Here is an 18,665-nt window from a genome sequence, read left to right as displayed (position 1 = left end):
TTGGGGAGGACAGCCGTTTTGGGGGGCTGTCCTGTCAGAAAGGGAGACCTAGCAGGTTCTACCATGATGGGATGTGAATCCATGTCATTCATCTCGTGAGTAGTTGGGTCTCTGCTTAGCCATCCCTGGCCCTCCAGGATAAACCTGTAGGAATGGAGGCAGAGCCTCGCCTCTTCCTGGCTATGCTGTCTTGGACAGTGGCTACTGTCTCCCTGAGGCTCTTTAGTCCACGTGGGTTTCCTGAGCCAGGAGTGCAGGGAAGTGATGCCTTGTGTCTGTGTCCCCACGGCCACCTGGGCTCACACGCCCTATTGGGATTGCCCTGCCATGTGGTGGAATTTCTATTCACAGCTCCCCCCACTGCCCCAGGCCCAGCGAGGAGCTGGGAACATTGCTGAGGAGCTGGGAACATTGCTCAGGCTGCTGCTGCCAGAGGAGGCAGGCTCAGGTTGAAGACTTTATTGTATGCAAAAGGAAAGTACACATTGGAAAACTCCACTGTGGGAACTTCCTGTATCCTAACACCAGTATCCAAACCCGCTCATCTGTAAGAACCAGTTTGTCTTGAGGCCAGCTGGCCCACTCTCCACAAGGCATCCAGCCCTCCTCCCAGGTGCCCTGTGACCTCCTTGGCCTGGCTCAGGGTGGGCAGGGTCCTCCATCACATCAAGTCTGAGAGCGGGTGTGCAGAGTAGCGCAGGCAGAAGCTTCTGGGAAGGCGGATCAGTAATGCCCTGGCCGCTGTGGCCGGAAGGAGAGGCCTCTCAGTGACATGTCCACGGGGGCGGGACCTGCCCACTACCCCAGCTACACAAACTCTGGCTGCCTCTTGCAGCTGTTGCCCCCTACCAGCCGCCCACCACGCAGCCTCACAGCTGGCAGCCAAGCTGCAGCCACGTTGTTGCACCGGTTGGTGGCGTTGCACTGGGTGGTGGTGGTGCACTGGCTGGTGTTGTTGCACTGGTTGGTGTTGTACTCGGAGAGCCTCCGGGCTGGCTCCTCCCCAGGGCCCTCCCAGGCCCCAGGCCCGTACTCGCCGGCTGTGGCACCCAGCTGCTCTTCGCTGCCGCTGCGGCTGCCCTGACTGCCCTCTGTGCCTGCCTCGCCGCCCTGCCTCTCCAGAAAACTGAGCCGGTGCAGTGCAGCCCCACCCACCGGGGACTGCAGGTCTGAGGCCTCCTCCAGCTCTGAGTCGGAGTCATTGGAGGCGACATGGGGTTCTGAAAAGTCCAAGGGAGAGGGACAGAGATTCAGAGGGACAGATGGACGGCCTGTGAGCTGGGGGTGGAACCACTGGGCATCTGCCTCTGGTGACACCAAGAGGCTCCCCCACCCCCCCAGCAGGCCTGTCTCCCTGCTCAGAACCCTCTCAAATCAGGTGCAGGGTCTCAGACACATGGGGTTGTTTCCACTTCTGCGTGCCTGTTTCTTGGACCTGGCAAAACACCTTGAAAGGGTATCTCTTTGCAAGGGTTTGTAACAGATTAAAGACAGGTAACACTTGTGTCTGGGGAAACAGTTCAGTCTGCAGCCCTTGACATGGACCCACTACATCACCCCCCATCTGCCCAGCACCTCCAGGGCCACCCCACTCACCAAGGACCCCATCCTCAGCCTCCTCTGTCAAGGGAAAGGCTGCACCCCCGCTGCCCCCCAGGTACGGTGCCTGGACCACCACCTCGGGTCGCTGGCTGGATACCCCATCCTGCAGAAGCAGAAGAGAGGTCAGGGAAGCGCCACGGTTCTGGCCATGCCACGTTCCATTTACTTTCTTGTAAGTTAACCAAGTAAAAACCCTAAAAACCATTAACACCCGCTGCAGCTGAGCATATGAGGGCTCTCAGCCCCCCATCCCATGTCTGGACAGTCTGAGCTCATACAAAGGGGGCTGAGTCCCTGTGGACACCAGCACTGGAGCCACTGTCCTGAAGCTACAACCAGGCATATCCCCTCCACAGCCTGCCTCCCCTAAAGGCAGCTGATGAGGCGTTAAAGATGTGCAGTGGGGACTGAGCATGGGAGCCAATGCTGCCTGGAAATAAGACCCTCTACCAAGGAGAGCAGCAGGCTGGACCCAGCTGAGCTTGTGGGAGCCAGGACACAAGGACAGGCTACAGAGCGGGCAGAAGTGGGAAACCAGAGGGGCCAGGATGGCTGGTCAAGCGCAGGTTCCACCCACAGATCTGAACCCACACTTCACCCAGTTCTTTGCTTAAAATGTGCCTTGAATGCCCCGGACAGCCCTGTCCAAGCCAAACATCTCCCAGCAGAACCCCCTGTATAATCCCCCCATAGGCAAGCAAGGTTCCTAGCCCCCACCATGCTCAGCCCTGCATCCCTTGTCCACAGTGGGAAGCCCTCACCTGGCCCCCTGGGGCCTCTTCGGGCTCCTCCTTGAAGACCAGGCTGAAGTGGGTGATGAGGGTCTCCACGATGCAGGCCTGGTGGGGGTAGTCCACCAGGGAGGAAAGGGACACCGTGGCCTCAGTGGGCCGGGGCCGCAGCAGCGTGGGCCCAAACACAATGCCCAGGTTCCCTGGTGTCATCTTGTTGTCCTGTTCCACCTCCACGATCCTGGGGGGTTGTAGGGTGCAGGGGCAGGTGTGAGCAGCTCCCAGGACCCTGCCACCCTTGACCCTGGCCGACTCGGCCCTCACCTGCGCAGGTGCCGCATCAGGTACCGCAGTGTGGCCCAGTTATCCCGAGGCAGGTCCCGTAGGAGTTCCCGCAACCGGCTCGCCATGGCCATGGCTGCAGCCTCCCTCTCTGTGGCATCCGGCCGACCCCGAGATGCTGCCTTGGCCTCGGCCTCGGCCTTCAGACTGTCTTTGGCCATCCCCACAAGCTCATGGTAGAAGCGGAAGGAAATGAGCGGCTCAGGGAGCTGCAAGGTGGCAAGGTCAAGTGTGGAGGGTCAGTAGGCAGGGCCCACAGACTGCTAGTCCTGCACTGGCCCCGCCCCTGACAGCGGCCCCGCCTCTACGTACAGGTCCCATCCACTCAATACTGACCATGCCCCAGCTTAGCAACCACGCCCCTTCCTAGCGCTGGTCACGCCCCCAGCAGGCTCCCTGTCCAGCCTAGGAATTGCTCTGTCTTGTCACCATCTATCTTACCTGGCGCAGATAGAGCTTGAGGACATTGCTGATGTCGTGGGGTGAGGCTTGCGACAATTCCACCAGCTCCTTGCCATTCTCGAAGGCCTGGCACAGCTTCTCTACACGTGTCTTCACCCCATTGACCCGGTAGATGCCCTGTGAAAGCCTGCAGTCAGCAGGGGCCCATGCCTCTCCCTCCCTGTGCAGTCCCTTGGCTGGAGTCCCCGCTGTTGTGCCGGCGGTGGTCACCTTGGTGCGCAGCGCCCGCTGCTCGATCTCAAAGATGCACTTCTTGATGATGAAGGGCACGCCGTCGGGGGTGCTGCAGGCAGCACGGCTGAAGTCCTGGCCAAAGAGCTGCAGACGGCCCTGCAGCTTCTTGTGGCCACACTGGATGGCCAGGGTCTCCAGGCACTTCTTGTGGCAGGCCAGGCAGCACTGGGGGTGGGCAGTGTGAGCAGCCCTACCTGACTCTGGTCCAGCTCAGACATCCCTGGCTCCATCTCCTGCCTCATCTCAGTGCACGCGCACACAAACACACACCCCCACCCCACCCCTGACTCCCCACCACAGTGCAGCTTCTGAAATAGTTTTCACCCTTCAGCCTGGGCTCCTCCCACTGCTCTGGCCCCACCTCCAGACCGCAGGTGCTCTCTCCCGACATGGGACACACATCCAGGTGCCTGGCTCCCCTGGACCCGACCGGAACCACTCACCTCCTCACACTCGGCGCCCTGGAAATACACGTAGCTGTTGCATTCCCGGCACTTGGCCGGTGTGCGGAGCTTCCGAAGCCGGTGGGTCCGGGCCGCCTTGGACAGCCCCACGTGGCGGAAGGGCCCGCTGGGCACAGCCACAGGCAGCTCTGGTGTCATGCCATTGAGGTCAGCTGGTGGGGGAGGGGGAAGGTGGTCAGTGTCACCAAGGGAGGTCAAGGCCAGACCCACAGAGAGTCTCCAAACCCTTCCTTCCCCCACTGCCCCGTTTAGAGGCTCCCTCACCCTGATCAAAGGCTGATGCCCCTGCACTGCCCTCCTGGTCGGCCAGCTCCTCGTTGGACGACATGGTGCCACAGGAAGACATACGCTCAAACTTCTTAAAGTCCTCTGAGCAGGAAACAGGGTGTCAGAGGCTCCCCCTGCACCCCCACCCCTGCTGCCCGCTGCACAATGAGCCCACTGAAGCCTGGGATGGGTCGCAGTGTTCCACCTCCCGCTGACCCAGCAGGCCCCTTCACCTGAGCCAGGGCTGGGGTCCAGACTGGCCTCCGAATCCGAGATGGAGATGGGCCACGACTTGTGCACCTGGTGGCCCCGCCCACCTGTGAAAGAAGTATCCCCAGTGAAGGTCTGAGGGGGGCTGCAAGGGGGCTGCGTCCGCCCCCTCTTGGCACTCACCCCTGCGCTCCTTGGCAATCTCTCCCTGGCTGGGCCCGCCGTCCTCCGGGGGGCTACTGGCAGCCTCTGCCCCCACAGCATCGCTGACATTGAAGCTGCTTTTCCGAGCACGCAGGACTGGGGACCTGGTGGGACCAACAGCCAAAAGGAGGGGCTGTGATGGGGGTCACAAGGGCTCCCTGCCCCTGCCCTCATCTCAGGCAGGAAGTCTGGCTCCCTGGGCATGCGCAGAAGGTAGTGTACCAGGCACTGGCGGACACGTGGGGCTCGAAGTCGTAGTGCACATCAGGCTCCTCGCCGCGCTGCAGCTGGCGCACATGGGAAGCGTACTGCTGGCCTGGGTCGTACAGCTTGCTGCTCTCATACAGCATGTGGAAGTGCACGGGCAGTGGGGCCGTCTGCGTGTGCATCATCTGGTAATATGAGATGGTGGCCTGTGGACGGGCGGGAGGTGAGCGCTAGTGGTCCTGGCACCTGACAGGTAGGTGCTCCTCCCACCTCTCCAGGGGAGCCCCAGTGCGCACCGACTTGATGGTCTGGTCACTCTGCCGGATGACCTCCTGGATCTGCCGTAGTGCCGTCACCTTGGTATCCTCCAGCTCCTGCTTCTGTGTCTTAGCATCGGCCACGCATGTACGGTAGGTGGCCATTGCTTCCTCCGCCTGGGGTGGGGGTGATAGGTGGGCGGTTGCCCAGGGAAGCATTAGCCCACGGTTCAGCCCTCAGGGCATCTTCAGGCCCCACAAAGAAATCAACTAGGTACAAAAGGATGGGAAGGCATTCCTTCCAGGAGGCAGAGCCTGGACAAGGGACCGGAGGTGGGCAATTCTGTACAGGGCGTGAGGATCTGTCACCATGGGCCTTGCCCTCCATCACTGGCCCTCACCTTGTTCTTGGCCTCCTCCTCCAGGCGACGACGCTTGTCCAGGGTCTTGGAGGCTGCACCCCCTGCACCGGGCCCAATGTTGGCTTGCTCCTCCTCCGCCTTGGCCACCAGGAAGCGGGCCTTGTCATGGTCCTCGCAGCGCTGCATGTAGCCCTGCTTGGCCTTGCGGAGATTGGACTCTGCCTCTTGCTGTGGGTGTGGCAGTGAGCAGATGACCCCAGTCAGTCAAATACACATTAGAGACCTCTGCCACCCACATCTCTTGTGCACAGATCCTGTGGCCAGTGAAACAAACGGGACTGATGGTGGAAGAGCAGGAGGTGACACCCATAGTGGGACCCTGGGAGGAGCCAGCATCTGGCCTGCCCATTTTACAGCTGGGGAAGGTAAGGCTCAGCTAAGCTCTGAAGGAGACACCGACGACATCATCCTCTTGACACCTACACCCACGCCCACCACAGTGACTTGCGCTTCTGTCTCTTTCACTTCCCTTCTTACAGACGAGACCAGTGAGGTCGCCCAGACAGGAAGTGAGGCACCCTCAAAGAGCACTCAGTTAAAACCCAGTGAGCCTTCTGGGGGCCACACCTTACAGCCTACACCATCAGAAGCTCAAACATATAAGAATTCATATGAGTACTAGTAGAAACATAGCACAGGGAAGGCCTTTCCATGTGACACAGAACCGAGAAACCATAAAAGGAAAGACTACTACTAACGATCACGGGTTTCAACTGGGAAAACAGGCCAACGGGTTAAATAAAAAATCAAAAATCAAAACAATAAACTGGGGGTGAAGGAGTCTGTAACACGTATCATCCAAAGCTGGGTTCTCTAATAGGTAGAACGCTCTGGGAAGTCAATAAGAAACAGGCTATTGTCCAGTCCAAGGTAAACAAAGGATACGAACTGAGAGCTCACAGAAGAGGAAGAGCGTGGCTGTGGCTCTGGAGGTCAGCCTCCCACACTCATCCCCCACGACCCAGCCATTATCTTTTGGGCACTGATCTGAGATGAATGCTAGGTCACAGATCTGAGTAACAGGGGCACAAGCTCATCAGAGCAGTGATGTTTGAAACAGCAACAGCTCAACCACAACTAAACTCCATCAATAGGGACGTACTGAAATGCGCCACATGGCTCTGTAGCTGAGAATGCCTAGCTAAGAGAAAGGCAGGAGGGGTTTCACGTGGACTGAGACGGGGCAAGTCCCTGAATATGGAGGTGTGTTTAAAAGATCAGAAGCAGAATGGGGTACTCGGCAAGCTGTCATCAGGTGTGCAAAAGTTGGGGAGAAGGGCATTTGCCAGACATGCTAGATGGAGCTGCAGGACTCCACTAACTGGAGCTGGTTTCACCACCAACCCTGTTAACACACCTAAAAAGCAACACAAAAGATTCTAGTGCCTTGGAACTGCCCAAAAAGAGGTGAGAAGAGTAACCTGGAGGAAGAAGCTGGAGCATCCACCAGACCTGGTGAGCCCGTTTGGTCTATCCCAGACCTGCTCCTGGCAGCCACAGGTGACCCTGTTCCCCCGTGACAGCGAACTCTGACACTGAGGGGGGCCCCAGGGCCAGGGCCAGGGCCTTTCCTGCCACAGCTTGGAGGTCAGGAGCCTGAAGCAGCTTGGAGGCAGGACCCGCCTCACATGGGCACAGGGCACTCTGCACGATGTCGGTAAAACTTGGGAAATCTTCATCTGGGTGCGTACCAGAGGACTGTGCATGTGTGAGCTGGCCGCCCTGGCCCCTCCCAGCCCCCGTGCCCCACCCGTGGTACCAGCTTCCTCTGGGCGCGGTGCCAGGACTCTTTGATCTCCTTCCTTCGCTTCTCATGTTCGAGCCGCCGCAGATTCAGGGGCTTGGGAGAGACAAGTGTGAGTGGGGACCCCGGCACCTTCCATCCCGCCCACCCTCCCAGGTACAGCCTACCTGCATGAAGGTCTGGGTCAGCAGCGTGCCCACTGCCTGCACCAGGCCATGGCCGAACTCCAGGTCCTGTTCCAGCGCCAGTGAGTAGATGGACAGGAGGGGCATGTGCGGCTGTGGGGTGGGGCCGGCATCAGGGTCACGTGGGGGTGGGCCAGGAGCCCCCCTGCTCCCTCAACCGCCTTTGTACAGACTGGAAACCCCTTTTTTCCGGTCCATCCTGGAGGTATTGAGACTCACATCCAGGCCTGAGGAACCCTGCCCGGTGCCCCACCCACCCAGACACTCCCCCCAAGTTCCCCACCTCCTGCATGACGCTCTGTCTGCAGTTCTGGACGATCTTCTGCAGGCCTTTGGCAAAGTCCATCTCTGCAGGGGAAGGGGTGTGAGGGCAGGGGGGCAGAGGGGGCCTCCAGCCAGACCCCACCCTGCAGACCCTAGCTCTCACCCAGCGCGCTCCGCTTCTCCAGGTAGCCGATGAGGTCCTTCATGTATTTGGCCATGTTCTTGGCGTACTGCAGGGCAGCGTCCACGCCCCCCTCACAGCGCTGCAGCAGGGTGTCCACGTCCTCCGGGGACAGGCAGCCTGCAGAGTAGACACCCCTCAGCCCAGGCTCCACCCCTGCCCAGCCCTCCCCTGCCCCAGCCCACCCCTCCTCCCATCCACCACCCCAGTCCTCTGCCACTTGCTGGGCTCAGGGACTCACCCGCATCACACTCCTCACCGCTGGGGGGGGCACTCTCACTCGCCTGTCCATACAGGTTCTCCATGGACTATATCAGAAGGAGACAGGTGAGTCCAGCCTGGGCTTGGCCCTGTTTGAGGCCCCCCCTGCAGGAGACAGTCGCCACCCCCCTGGACAGAGCGAGTGGCCGTGGTCCACAGAGGGAACAGGGGCACTCACCCGCCCTGCCAGCCTGACCCCAAGCGATATGCAGGCCACCCTTGCTCACCTGGCCTGGGTCCCCAGGGGGCACGGACAGGAGGATGCTGCTGTCCACTTCACCCATGAGGAACTCGGATACACTGCAGGGTAGAGGGGCAAGTGTCAAGGGGCACATGGGTCCACATGGGTCCCCACCCTTCCCCACCCCCACTCGTCCCCACGCCTACCCCAAACTCACGTGCTGCTAAAGGAGACAGCAATGGTCTCCAAGGCCTTCTCAAACTCCTGCTTGTCTGACTCATTGTTGCACTCATAATGGAAGGCTGGGGACAGACAAGGATGAGAGAGGTTGGCCCAGTCTGTTTGGGAGGTGACCAACCGTGCAACTAATTGAGGGGGGAACATTGGAGCTGTTGTGTCCATCACACTCCTATGCATCCTTCAAAACCCACTTCAAACATCCCCTCCTTCAGAAAGCCCTCCCAGACAGAAAGCTCTCTGTGCCTCGTCCCAGCCGGCTGACCTTTGACTTTGGCAATGAGGGTGCCAGCAGCCGTGAGTGTCTCCACAGTGTTCAGCAGTGGGTACTTGGAGATGACCTGGTGCATCACACGGAGGGCCTCACCCAGGCACTCATGGGCCAGTGGCCGGCGGGCCTCAAGGAGTTCTGCCAGGTAGAGTGGGTATGAGCAAGGAGGAAGGGAAAGCCTGTCCACCTAACCACCCAACCCTAACACTTCTCTCCCCAGGTGGGGAGACTGAGGCAGAGGAGGGAGAAGGCAACTGCCTGAGGCTCAGTGTGTGATCTCAGGGGGTGGGGTGGGGTGGACTGTCCCTCTCTGGACTGCTGGCCAGGTCGACAAAGGCCAGATGTCAGTCTAGACAGTCCTGCTTAGAACACCCTTTCCTGTCACTCCAGAAAATAACCTTCCACTGTCGTCCAAGTTGCAAAGCTCTGTTCAGTTCTCTCCTGGCCCTGCCGGCCTGGGAACTGAGGCTTAAACACCCCATTATCTCTCTCCAGACAACCACCCTATGAGGCAGGCCCTGTTATCACTTCCATTTAGAAGATGAGGAAACTGAGGCACACAGGGGAGAAGTCATTTCGCAAGGATCACACAGCTTTTCTAGCTCTGAAGATAGAAGGACACTGCCTGGCTTTATCACGAGGGCAGTGGGAAGCCATGGAAGGTGTCAGAGCAAAGAAAGGTCAAGGTGTGACCTACATCTTTGAGGGAGGCTTTAAGTGCCCTCCTCAGATATTCTTAACTGGAAAAAAAGCAGAGTGTGCAGGCAGAACATGCACCATGTAGTGGAAACAAAACTAAAGAAGCTTGTAGATGGTGAAGGAATGAGCAGACCTGCTGACACCCAGGAGGGTCCTACCTGTACCTCCCCCACCTGTGCGCTTCTGACTCAGCCTGGTAGGTGATACTCAAAGAAAAAGGACTCTGGAAATAGGTGTCTGATCCCTTTTCAACACCGAGGACTTCCACTGAATACCAGACTCCCACTGAATACCACCGACAGGGAGACCCCTATGGAGTCCTTGGCCCCAACATTCCTCGGATTCAGGACTTGCGCCTGAATCAGCGGGGAGCTTCGGGAGGCCGGAAGGAGCTTCAGGAATCCAGGGAGGCCGGCCACGCCCCTTCCCCAGACATTCCTCCCAGGCACCCCGCCCCTCGTGTCTCCTGGGCCTCCGCCACCTGGGTCCCCGCAGCACCCCAACCACGGCAGGTGGGACTCTGACGAAGCCCAGACATGCCCAGCTCTGCACCGGCCAAGGTAAGCGCCCGGCAGCCTTGTGTCCCCAGTGGGCCGGCAAATGCCCAGAGCACCACGTGCTCCTGACCAGAGCCTGCACCCCCACACCCCGCCCATCCCCTCACCTCGGGGCCCTGCCTGGCAGCGCACAGGCCTCTGGTCCAGCGCGGGGTGCACCGTCCCGCAGATACACATGGTATACCATCAGAGCGCAGGGATCGTGAATGCGCACGACGGCCTAGGGTCTTTGGTACCGGGTTTTCATCAGCCAAACCAGCTCTGGCCGGTCCGAAGACCCCGCCCCCGCCGAGGAAAGCTCCGCCCCCGGAGTCCCGCGAGCCCTGGCTGGGGTTCTCGGCTCCCCAAACTCAAGGATCAGGACTCAGACCTGAGTAGACGAGGAGATGTGACTCCATTCGGGATCGGGCTGCCAAGGGCAGACAGAGAAACAGGCCCAGGTACATGGTGTGGAGAGGTGCAGGGAGACCCCGCCCACGTGGATCCCTGCACTTACTGCCTCCCAAGCTGAAAGCCGTTCTGGCTATCCCACAACTATCATTGTAGGCTGAGGACCTCTGGTCACAGCCAGCATCCGTGCAGGGCGTGTCGTTGCCCCATTTCACAGATGAAATACCAGGGTCTCCCAGGCCGGCAGGGGCAGCACCAGCATTCAAACCCAAATCCTCTCTACTCCAGTCCCTTCCCTCTGCCCAGGGCTGCCCCAAGGTGCAAAGAAGGGGGCCCCTGCCCTGGCCATCCTCCTGCACAATGCCCACAGGCTCAGCTCCACCCAGGCCTGGCCTCCAAGGAAGCGCTAGGATCGGAAAGGAACCGAGATTAAAGAGTTTCCCCAGGAAACAAGTCCAGCTCCACCCCAGGACCAGATAACCCCACAGGCTGACACCACCCCCACAGCAGAGGCTTGGCCAGCAAGGGAGCTCCCCATTACAGCCTTTAAAGCTGAGGTCCCTCTCCAGGTGGAGGTTGAACCTGGGCTCTGGCTCAGGTGAGCCAGAGTCAGGGGGCCACCCTGGGCCTCAGTTTCCTCATCCGTAAAATGGGCACATGAAAGGAGCAAGCCAGGGTGTTTAGCATGGCACTGGCACTGCGGTTTCCTGCAGGAGAGATCACAGTGCCCTCCTTGGCTGTTAGGGACAAACAGGAAGCAGATGAAAATAACTCGGCAGGAAGCTGAGCTGTCAGCGGACGCGTGGAGAAAACGGAACTGCCATCCACAGCCCGCTCACTCCTGCAGCTTACGTGCCGGTCCTGCCCCTCATCCCTCCTGAGTCTCTCTCTGTCCAGACCTCAGCGTGCCTCTCATTCACTTCAGTCCAACATGCAGATCTGACCTTGTTCCACCTCTGCTCTGACACCTTCTATGGCTCCCCAGCACCCTCAGGATAACATCCAGGGTCCCTCTGCTTGCCATTCTCAATGTCTTCAGCCTTACACATTTTATACACCTGAACCTTATTCCCCCAAATGCATCTCTACTTTGTATTTCTATGCACATGACATTCCCTCTACCTCAATGCCTTTCCTTCCTAGTTGCCACTGAACTCCTATTCATCTGTCAGAACCCTAGCTGCAGTGTCTTTTTCCACAAAGCCCTCCGAACCATTTCCATCTGAGCCTCCCCAAGTCCTTCCCCAACTCTGTGCTGACCCCCTAGGTTTTAAGGTCTGACCCTGCTTTCCTCCACCCAGGCCTTGGTGTCCCTGCCAGTTCTCACCATCATGCAGAACACACTCCTTCAGTTTCTCAAGACCCTCGGCAAAGCGGGCCACGTCAGCCAGCAGGTGGGAGATGTCCTCCACGGTGTCTGGGCAGGGTCCCTGGATGGGTGCCTCGGCCGGGCTGGCCGCAGACAGTGGGCTGCGATGGCTGCGGCCCAGCGTCCAAGTGCTGGCCCCCGACAGAGGGAAGCCAGCAGCGCTGGCATGGCGGCTCAGGCTGGTTGGCCTCTTGAGAGTGCCCGTGGCCTTAGCATTCGAGGCCACACTTGGGGGTTCTAGGCTGGGCCCCAGGGACACTGCATCAGCCCCGTCTCTCCTAGGCAGCTCCTGGGAGGGTAGGGGGAGCTGGTAAAGCAGGTGCTCCCATTGGGCCCTGCCTCAGTTTCCCTGGAAGTGAAGTGGGGCTCTGGAGGGTCTTCAGCCTGACCCCATAGGGGTCAGAGGCCACAGGTCAGAGGGCTGAGATTTGGTGTTGGGCCCCTCCCACACCTGTTACCCAACGTCCTCTCCTGGAGCTTTCACAAACAACGTCTCTGCCCAAACCACAGCCGGGGTGGGGGAGGGGCGCCCCACTTCCGGAGGTAAGGAAGGGAGGGGGGTAAGGGGGAAGGGAGAGGGGTAGGGCTGGGGTCTCCTGAGCTGTCTCAGTAGAGGCCACTGCAGATGCCTACTCATTGGTAGACACCTCCTCAGTTCCTGTCCTCTGAGGGTCCAGCAGACTCCTGAGCCCACAGACACCGCAGGCCCTGTAGATGCCCCCAGGCTTGCTCCAGGCCTGCCCCCGTGGGTCTCCTTCCACAGTCTGCTCCCTTATAAACCTTCTGCCTAACAGCCTGGCTATAGCTCTCACATCTAACGGTGCCTGGAGACCCCAAATTCCCTGAGCCCCCACCTGAAGGAGTCCAGGCCCAATGTACCCATACCCTGGTACCCACCCCACCACTCCTGGACCCCACAGCCGGCACTGGACAGGGTGGGAGGGTGCATGGCCATCCCAAGGGCTCCTACCGTAAGCTGAATGCGAGGATCCCAGCCCATCCTGCGAAGCCCCTGCAGTCCAGCCTGGTGGGGGCTGTAGCTGGCTCGTACCCCCCGCCACTGGCCCAGCATGTCACTGCCCGGCCCTGCCCTGCTGGGCCTGATCACAGGGTGTCCTCCTGCCCTGGTGCTGCCCAGCTGTCGCTCTAAGGTCCCCGCCCGCCCCGTGCTCCCCTTAGAGGCTCACTCACCCCCGAGGGCTGTGGGCAGGGGCTTCCCGCCCTGTTCTTTTTCGAGATAGACGGGGTTTTCATGAGCTCTCTCTTCTTCCTGGAGAACATGGCGGGGCCAGGCCCGAGAAGCCCAAGGGGGCCTGGCTGGGGGAGGTAGGCCAGGGGTCTCAGTACCACAGCTCCTGGTGTTGGTGGCCTCGGGACCACATTGCCGCTGGCCACCCCCTCCTCAGCTGTCAGGCTCACGTGACAGGCACAGCCCTCATTGGCGGGCGCTTCCCCCCACAGGAAAAGGCCTCCGGAGGCGGTGACTCAGACCCGCCCCTGACCCTCCCCAGCTTCAGCCTCAGCCTGCCCCTCTGCACAGTGGGCTCGAAGGTGGGGTCCCAGGCCCCACCCCCAGCTTCCGCTTTCCTGAGCTCTGCGTGTGCATGTTTGCTGAGGTGCCCTGCCTGGCGGCAATGCCCCAGGCAAGACACTGATGCCCCAGGCACGATCCCGGCAGGGACACAGCGATTGCAGAGATGCTCACCCCCACTCAGCCACACCCAGATGCACCCAAGAGTGCAGATACCTGAACACGACGGACATGTGGGGACACAGACTTTGACATATGCTCAGAAGCCACCCAGCTCCACTGATGCAATGGGTACCCTGGACACAGGCACCTGCCTTCCAGTCCTCCCACCGCTCCTCTGTGTGGCCGCCTTCCACCCTTTGGCAACTCCCCGTGAAGACCCCAGGGAACAGTGCATGGTATAGTGGGTTGCCTTCCCTCCATCCATCTCCCACCCCCACCCCTGATTCTACATTCTGGGGACACTCAGCAGAACAGGTTAACCCTAACGCTAACTGCTGAGGCCACCATGCCACCTCCTCCCTCCCTGGCTTGGCCCCCAGACCTGGGGTGTTGGCAATGTGTATAGCACCCCCTGTACCCTCTCCCCCATAACCACCTCTTCTCTTGGAACCCCCCTAATCTGAGCCTTTTCCCCTCCCCCAGCCTTCCTCCCCTCCCCTTCTGGAGTCTCACCCTCTCATCCCCTACACCTTCCCCACTATTGGCCCCCACTGACCTCAGGTGGGAGGGGTGGATCTCCCGGGCACAGGGCACGCAGGCCACAGCCCCTCACGGCAAACCCAGTTCTCCAGGCCCGGGTCCATCCACTAACCCATCCCAGAAGGCCCTTGAGGATCCTCTGCCCACCACTCATCGCTCTGGATGCCAGGATCGGAGGGTGAGGGCCCACTGCAGGGCCGGCGAGCTGGTGGGCCTCTGCCTGGTTGGAGGCCTGAAGTCTGGGCCACCCCTTCCGGGCTTCCCCAGCTGCCCCAGACATTCCTGAGCCCTGACCTCATGCCCACTTCAGATCCAGCCATTCACAGGTACCGCCTTCAGGCGCCAGAACTACAGGGGCACTCAGGGGCTCCAGGAGCAGTGTCCAGGCTCTTATGAAGGGCACACCTGCACAGGAGACACTCCCCAGCCACCACACAAGCTTTCACAGCTGGGAGTCCAGCTAGCTGTAGCTAGGTTCACATCTGCATCCACACACGCACTCCAGCACACACTCTGTGCCAAGCCCAGTGTCCAGGCACATGTACAGAGCCGTTTTGGGATGAATATGCAACCTGGCACAGGGACACAGGTACACAGTGCTTCACACCACAGCTTCCCTTTATTTCCTCCAGGGCCTCTGGAGTCTGGGTCAAGCTTCAGCCCCTCTGCCCTGCTTTGGTCCCTCCAGCTCCACAGAGGAGGAGGCTCAGAGGACCGTCTCAGCCATGCTGTGGTCATCGAGGAACTGGGTTATGAGTTTGGGGTGCTGCGGGCCTAGCACAGGGTCAGCCCCCACTTCTGTCTCCTTCTCATCTTCCTCTTTGCCCTGATCCTTGGAGAAGTACAAGAATACCTAGAGGTGGATGGCCCAGGGAAACAGGAGGAGAGGTCAGCTTGAGGGCCTAGCCCCCAACCCCATCTTTACCCCCAGCCCCGTTCTGGCATGGCGGTCACCTCCTCTAGCGTGGTCTGGCTCACAGAGAAGTCCTCCACACCATGCTCTGCGCCGTGTGCTGCCAGCAATCCAAAGACTAGCGCCAAGGTGCAGCGCCCTCCTGGCAGCAGCTGGAAGCGCAGGCGGCCACCATGCGCCTCCCGCAGCTCAGCTCCCGGGAACGCCTGGGCCACAAAGTCGGCCGCCAACTTGGATCTCGACAAGGGCACCCTCAGGGTCAGTGTATGGCCAGCCCCGAATCTGGGGTGGGTGGGGTAGACGATAGCTAATGGACCCGCCCATACCATCTTCCAGCCCTCTTCTAGCCCCACCCCTATACTTGGCTCCTCTAGACCCCCAGGCCAACCTGACCCCAACCTCTGCTCCTAGCCCTGGCTACATGCTCATCAGTCTCTAACCCTGCTGCTCCCCAGTCCCACCCACGCAATGCCATGCCCCACTGCAATATCCAGGTCATGCTCACTTGCCGGACCCTCTTTGGCCTCTGCCCATGGACACACCTTCACCCATCAGACCTCCTCCCCATCTCCGTCCAGCCTTGTCCCCTCTCCAGGACAGTCCATGATCCTTGCCTGTTCCCTGGTTAGAACCCAAACTGGCCCCACCTGATCTCCCCTCCAGGCCCACCTACACCTCCACCCTGATCTGCCCGCACCCAGGCCTTGAGGCCTTGCCCCGCTCACCTGCCCTTGAGGTGCTGCGCACTGCCCAGGCAGCGGAACCGCCCATTCACCATGATGGCCAGGCGTGTGCAGAGTGCCTCGCACTCCTCCATGCTGTGGGAGCCCAGTGACGTGAGCTCCAACCAGGCCTGGACCCACGGCACTTGGCTCTGGGCTGCCCCTCCCAGAGACCCTCAGCCTGCAGCTCTGGGCCACCTTGTGCTCTGGACATTTCCTGTCAGTCCCAGACTGCTCGTTCCCCAGGCCCACCTGTGTGAGGTGAGAACCACGGAGCGGCCCTCCTGCACCACGGCCAGAAGACTGTTCCAGAGGAACCGCCGGGCACCAGGGTCCATGCCAGTGGTCGGCTCGTCCTGGGCGCAGAGCAGGGAGATGCTTAAATGCGGCCCCTTCCCCCTCATCTGTCCTCCCATCCTCACACACATACCAGAAAGACTAAAGCCGGGTCCCCCACCAGAGCCACGGCTGTCGCCAGCTTCCGCTTGTTGCCCCCGCTGTAGGTGCCAGCGGGCTGGTCAGCATACTGAGAGAGGCCCAGGCGTGCCAGGCCGTAGCTTGCTGTCTATGGCAGGATGGAATGGGAAGGGCAGAGTGAGAATGGGGTGCAGGGTGAGTGGGAGGGGCTAGGGAGGGGATATGGTGGTGGTTTAGACGCTCAGTGCTCAGTGGTGGACTCTTTGTGACTCCATGGATTAGAGTCCGCCAGGCTCCGCTGTCCATGGGATTTCCCAAGCAAGAATACTGGAGTGGGATGCCATTTCCTTTTCCGAGGATCTTCCTGACACAGGGATCGAACCCAGAGCTCTTGCATTGCAGGCGGATTCTTAACCGGCTGAGCCACCAGGGAAGCCCGGGGATACCGTGGGAAGGTAACTAAAGAGGGTGGGGCCAGAGCCAATACGGGGCGGGGCTGCGACTGGAGACGGGGCCAGACCAGGAGAGGCAGGGCCTGGCCTGGTGGCCGGAAGCGAAGCCCTAACCCGGAGGTGAAAGTAGGCGGGGCCACAGCCAGGAAGGTCTAAGAGAGAAGGGGCGGGCCCCTAAGCAGAGACCGGGCGAGTGCAGCCTGAGGATGGTGGGAAGGGCTGGGGGTGTGGGGGTGGACCCAATGAGTGTGTAGGCGCTCAGGGAGGGCAGGGCAGGGCCAGAGGACCTAAGGTCAGGGGACCGAGAGCAGCAGAGACTGTGGTCCAAGGGAGAGATTGGGGTGGGGACCGGAGGGGTTAGTGGGGAGAGTGATCACCTGGGCAACTTGGGCTTCGGGGACTCCTCGCAGGCGTGCATACAGCTCCAGGTGCTCACGACCGGTCAGCAGCTCGAAGATGGCATCCGACTGAGGGCAGTAGCCCATGCGGCGGTGAGCTGCAGCCGGTTCCTGGGCCACGCTGGGGATGGGGGATGGGGGACAGGGAACTCAGGGCACTGGCTGGCCCTGGCCATGCGAGGGGCAAGCAGGGGCCTTGGGGCTCACCCACCCTGATAAGGGACAGGAGGTAACTCAGGGCCGGGTCCATTGCAGGGGGACTCAAGGCCAGGCTGATCCTGTCCATATATGCGAGAGCAGGGGAAGGTGGGGAGGAACAAGAGCCCAGGAGCCCCTCACCTGTGGCCTTCCAGAATGGCCTCACCCCCACTGGGCAGCGTGTCCCCAGTCACCATGCGGAATGTGGATGTTTTCCCTGCTCCGTTCACGCCCAGCAGCCCGAAACACTGCAGGTATACCCACAGAAGGCACTCATAGAAGCCCGGACAATTGTCCCAGCATCTCTGACTTCTGGGACAGGTTTCTCAGCTTCCACTGGGAGGGCTGTGGGCAAGGGGATCCCTGGGCAGATACTGGGGTGTGTGAGTGGGCACAAGCTGTCACATAGCAGAAGTGCTAGATGACACACAGCATGTATTTAATCAATGGACACAGTAGATGTTCTATAAAGGTCACTTGCAGTCAGTGCTCCATAAATATTGAGGCAAGAGTTGGCTGAATGTTTCCTGCCATGCAGTGGGTACCGACAGCAAGAGCACCTGGTGAGAATTCATGCTGGGCACACAGTCAACCCAAGATGGAGAGGTTGACTGAACACAGTAGGCATTTGCTAAAGAGTGATGGCAATTTATACCAACACACCACAGGTTTTCACAGGTGTGTGCTAGCCCCTAGTAGGTGGCCAGGAAATGGACCACAGCAGACAAGTTTGCACAAAGTAGTTGCTTGAATGTGCATTGGTACAGAGCAGGTGCCTACTAAATATTGGTTGTGAGCAAGTGCTTAATACATATAAAGTATGGACTCATAAATGTTGGTGTTTGATAAAAGTTGATCATCACAAAGGTGGCATTCAATACACTTTTGGTACACCAATGGTGGGGGGGTTCAACAAGCTTTACTGTATACAGTTGGTACTCAATAAATGCTAACATATAGTAGGTGCACATAGTAACTGGCACATGTATGGGAGGCCAGTAGGTGTTCAATAACAAATTTATCCTCACTAAGATCTTGTTAATCCTATTGCACACAGTGGGGATCAATAAATGTAACCATGCAATAGGAGCTTCATATTTGTTGGCTCTAAATAGGAGCTCAAATACTGACAGCCAGTAGGTACTCAGTATAGGACAACAGACAGAGTAGGTGTTCCATAGGGGGAGGTAGACACAAACATGGTAAAGACCAGTGGGCGTACAATAGGGCAGTGTCTCACCCTTGCACCACCTGGACTTACCTCACCAGGGGGGATCCCCAGGCACAGGCGGTCAACAGCTGGTGTCCTCTGCCCAGGGTACACCTGGGAGGATGGAAGTCCATGAGAAAGGTGGGTGGGCCAGTGGAGGCCCCCCCAACCCAGCAGTGGAGGCCCCCCAACCCACACCCACCTTGGTCAGGTCCCTCAGTACCAACACATCCCCCTGGGTGGCCCCTTGTACTACCCGTTCCCGCTCACGGGCCACATCCTCATCCTCCTCTCCCAGGGCGGGTAACGGCCTCAGCTTGGGTCTAAGGACAGAGATATGAGTGGGCCCAGAGCGAGACCCCAGTCCCTGCCACCCTCCCT

At 59.7% G+C, this 18,665-nt stretch overlaps 2 protein-coding genes and 1 long non-coding RNA gene across 13 annotated transcripts in view; 1 reads left to right on the top strand and 2 right to left on the bottom strand.

The window, feature by feature from the left end:
• Nucleotides 1–415: 415 nt before the first annotated feature.
• Nucleotides 416–14,143, bottom strand: ARHGAP45 (Rho GTPase activating protein 45). Of its 4 annotated transcripts, none has more exons than XM_061423391.1 (23): nt 13,991–14,143; nt 11,700–12,030; nt 8,721–8,864; nt 8,436–8,520; nt 8,265–8,337; nt 8,018–8,084; nt 7,759–7,896; nt 7,615–7,679; nt 7,314–7,424; nt 7,162–7,242; nt 5,382–5,570; nt 5,020–5,157; nt 4,739–4,929; nt 4,496–4,620; nt 4,336–4,419; nt 4,100–4,204; nt 3,815–3,987; nt 3,348–3,536; nt 3,117–3,254; nt 2,658–2,884; nt 2,364–2,574; nt 1,597–1,705; nt 416–1,220 (listed from the first exon to the last, which is right to left on the bottom strand). In XM_061423391.1, exons 1-23 carry the CDS (start codon nt 14,126–14,128, stop codon nt 808–810), a joined length of 3,525 nt encoding a protein of 1,174 aa, XP_061279375.1. In that variant the 5' UTR covers nt 14,129–14,143; the 3' UTR covers nt 416–807. The 4 variants fall into 4 exon arrangements, with proteins under 4 accessions (XP_061279375.1, XP_061279373.1, XP_061279372.1 ...); XM_061423389.1 differs by lacking the exon at nt 13,991–14,143 and adding an exon at nt 12,933–13,217; XM_061423388.1 differs by lacking the exon at nt 13,991–14,143 and adding an exon at nt 12,712–12,906.
• On the top strand, nt 8,859–14,816 carry LOC133251225 (uncharacterized). The gene is made up of 2 exons (XR_009737540.1): nt 8,859–9,985; nt 11,674–14,816. It is a non-coding gene; the product is annotated as an uncharacterized LOC133251225 (long non-coding RNA).
• ABCA7 (ATP binding cassette subfamily A member 7) overlaps nt 14,575–18,665 on the bottom strand; it is an 18,479-nt gene continuing 14,388 nt past the window's right edge. For 6 of the 8 annotated variants that reach the window (XM_061423383.1, XM_061423384.1, XM_061423382.1 and 3 more), the window contains 9 exons: nt 18,487–18,607; nt 18,336–18,398; nt 17,216–17,322; nt 16,856–16,997; nt 16,040–16,174; nt 15,862–15,965; nt 15,613–15,705; nt 14,929–15,169; nt 14,575–14,827 (listed from right to left, as the gene is read on the bottom strand). In XM_061423383.1, the coding sequence (XP_061279367.1) occupies nt 14,681–14,827; nt 14,929–15,169; nt 15,613–15,705; nt 15,862–15,965; nt 16,040–16,174; nt 16,856–16,997; nt 17,216–17,322; nt 18,336–18,398; nt 18,487–18,607 (1,153 nt within the window). In that variant the 3' untranslated portion in view covers nt 14,575–14,680. Of the gene's footprint in view, nt 14,828–14,928; nt 15,170–15,612; nt 15,706–15,861; nt 15,966–16,039; nt 16,175–16,855; nt 16,998–17,215; nt 17,323–18,335; nt 18,399–18,486; nt 18,608–18,665 lie in introns of those variants that run through there. The other 2 variants (XM_061423385.1, XR_009737539.1) reach the window with 2 other exon arrangements.

Source organism: Bos javanicus, chromosome 7, assembly GCF_032452875.1.
Source record: "Bos javanicus breed banteng chromosome 7, ARS-OSU_banteng_1.0, whole genome shotgun sequence".
In the NCBI taxonomy this organism is placed as follows: Eukaryota; Metazoa; Chordata; class Mammalia; order Artiodactyla; family Bovidae; genus Bos; species Bos javanicus.
The sequence above is the reverse complement of the archived record's forward strand: the minus strand, read 5'-3'. Positions and strand labels throughout refer to the sequence as shown.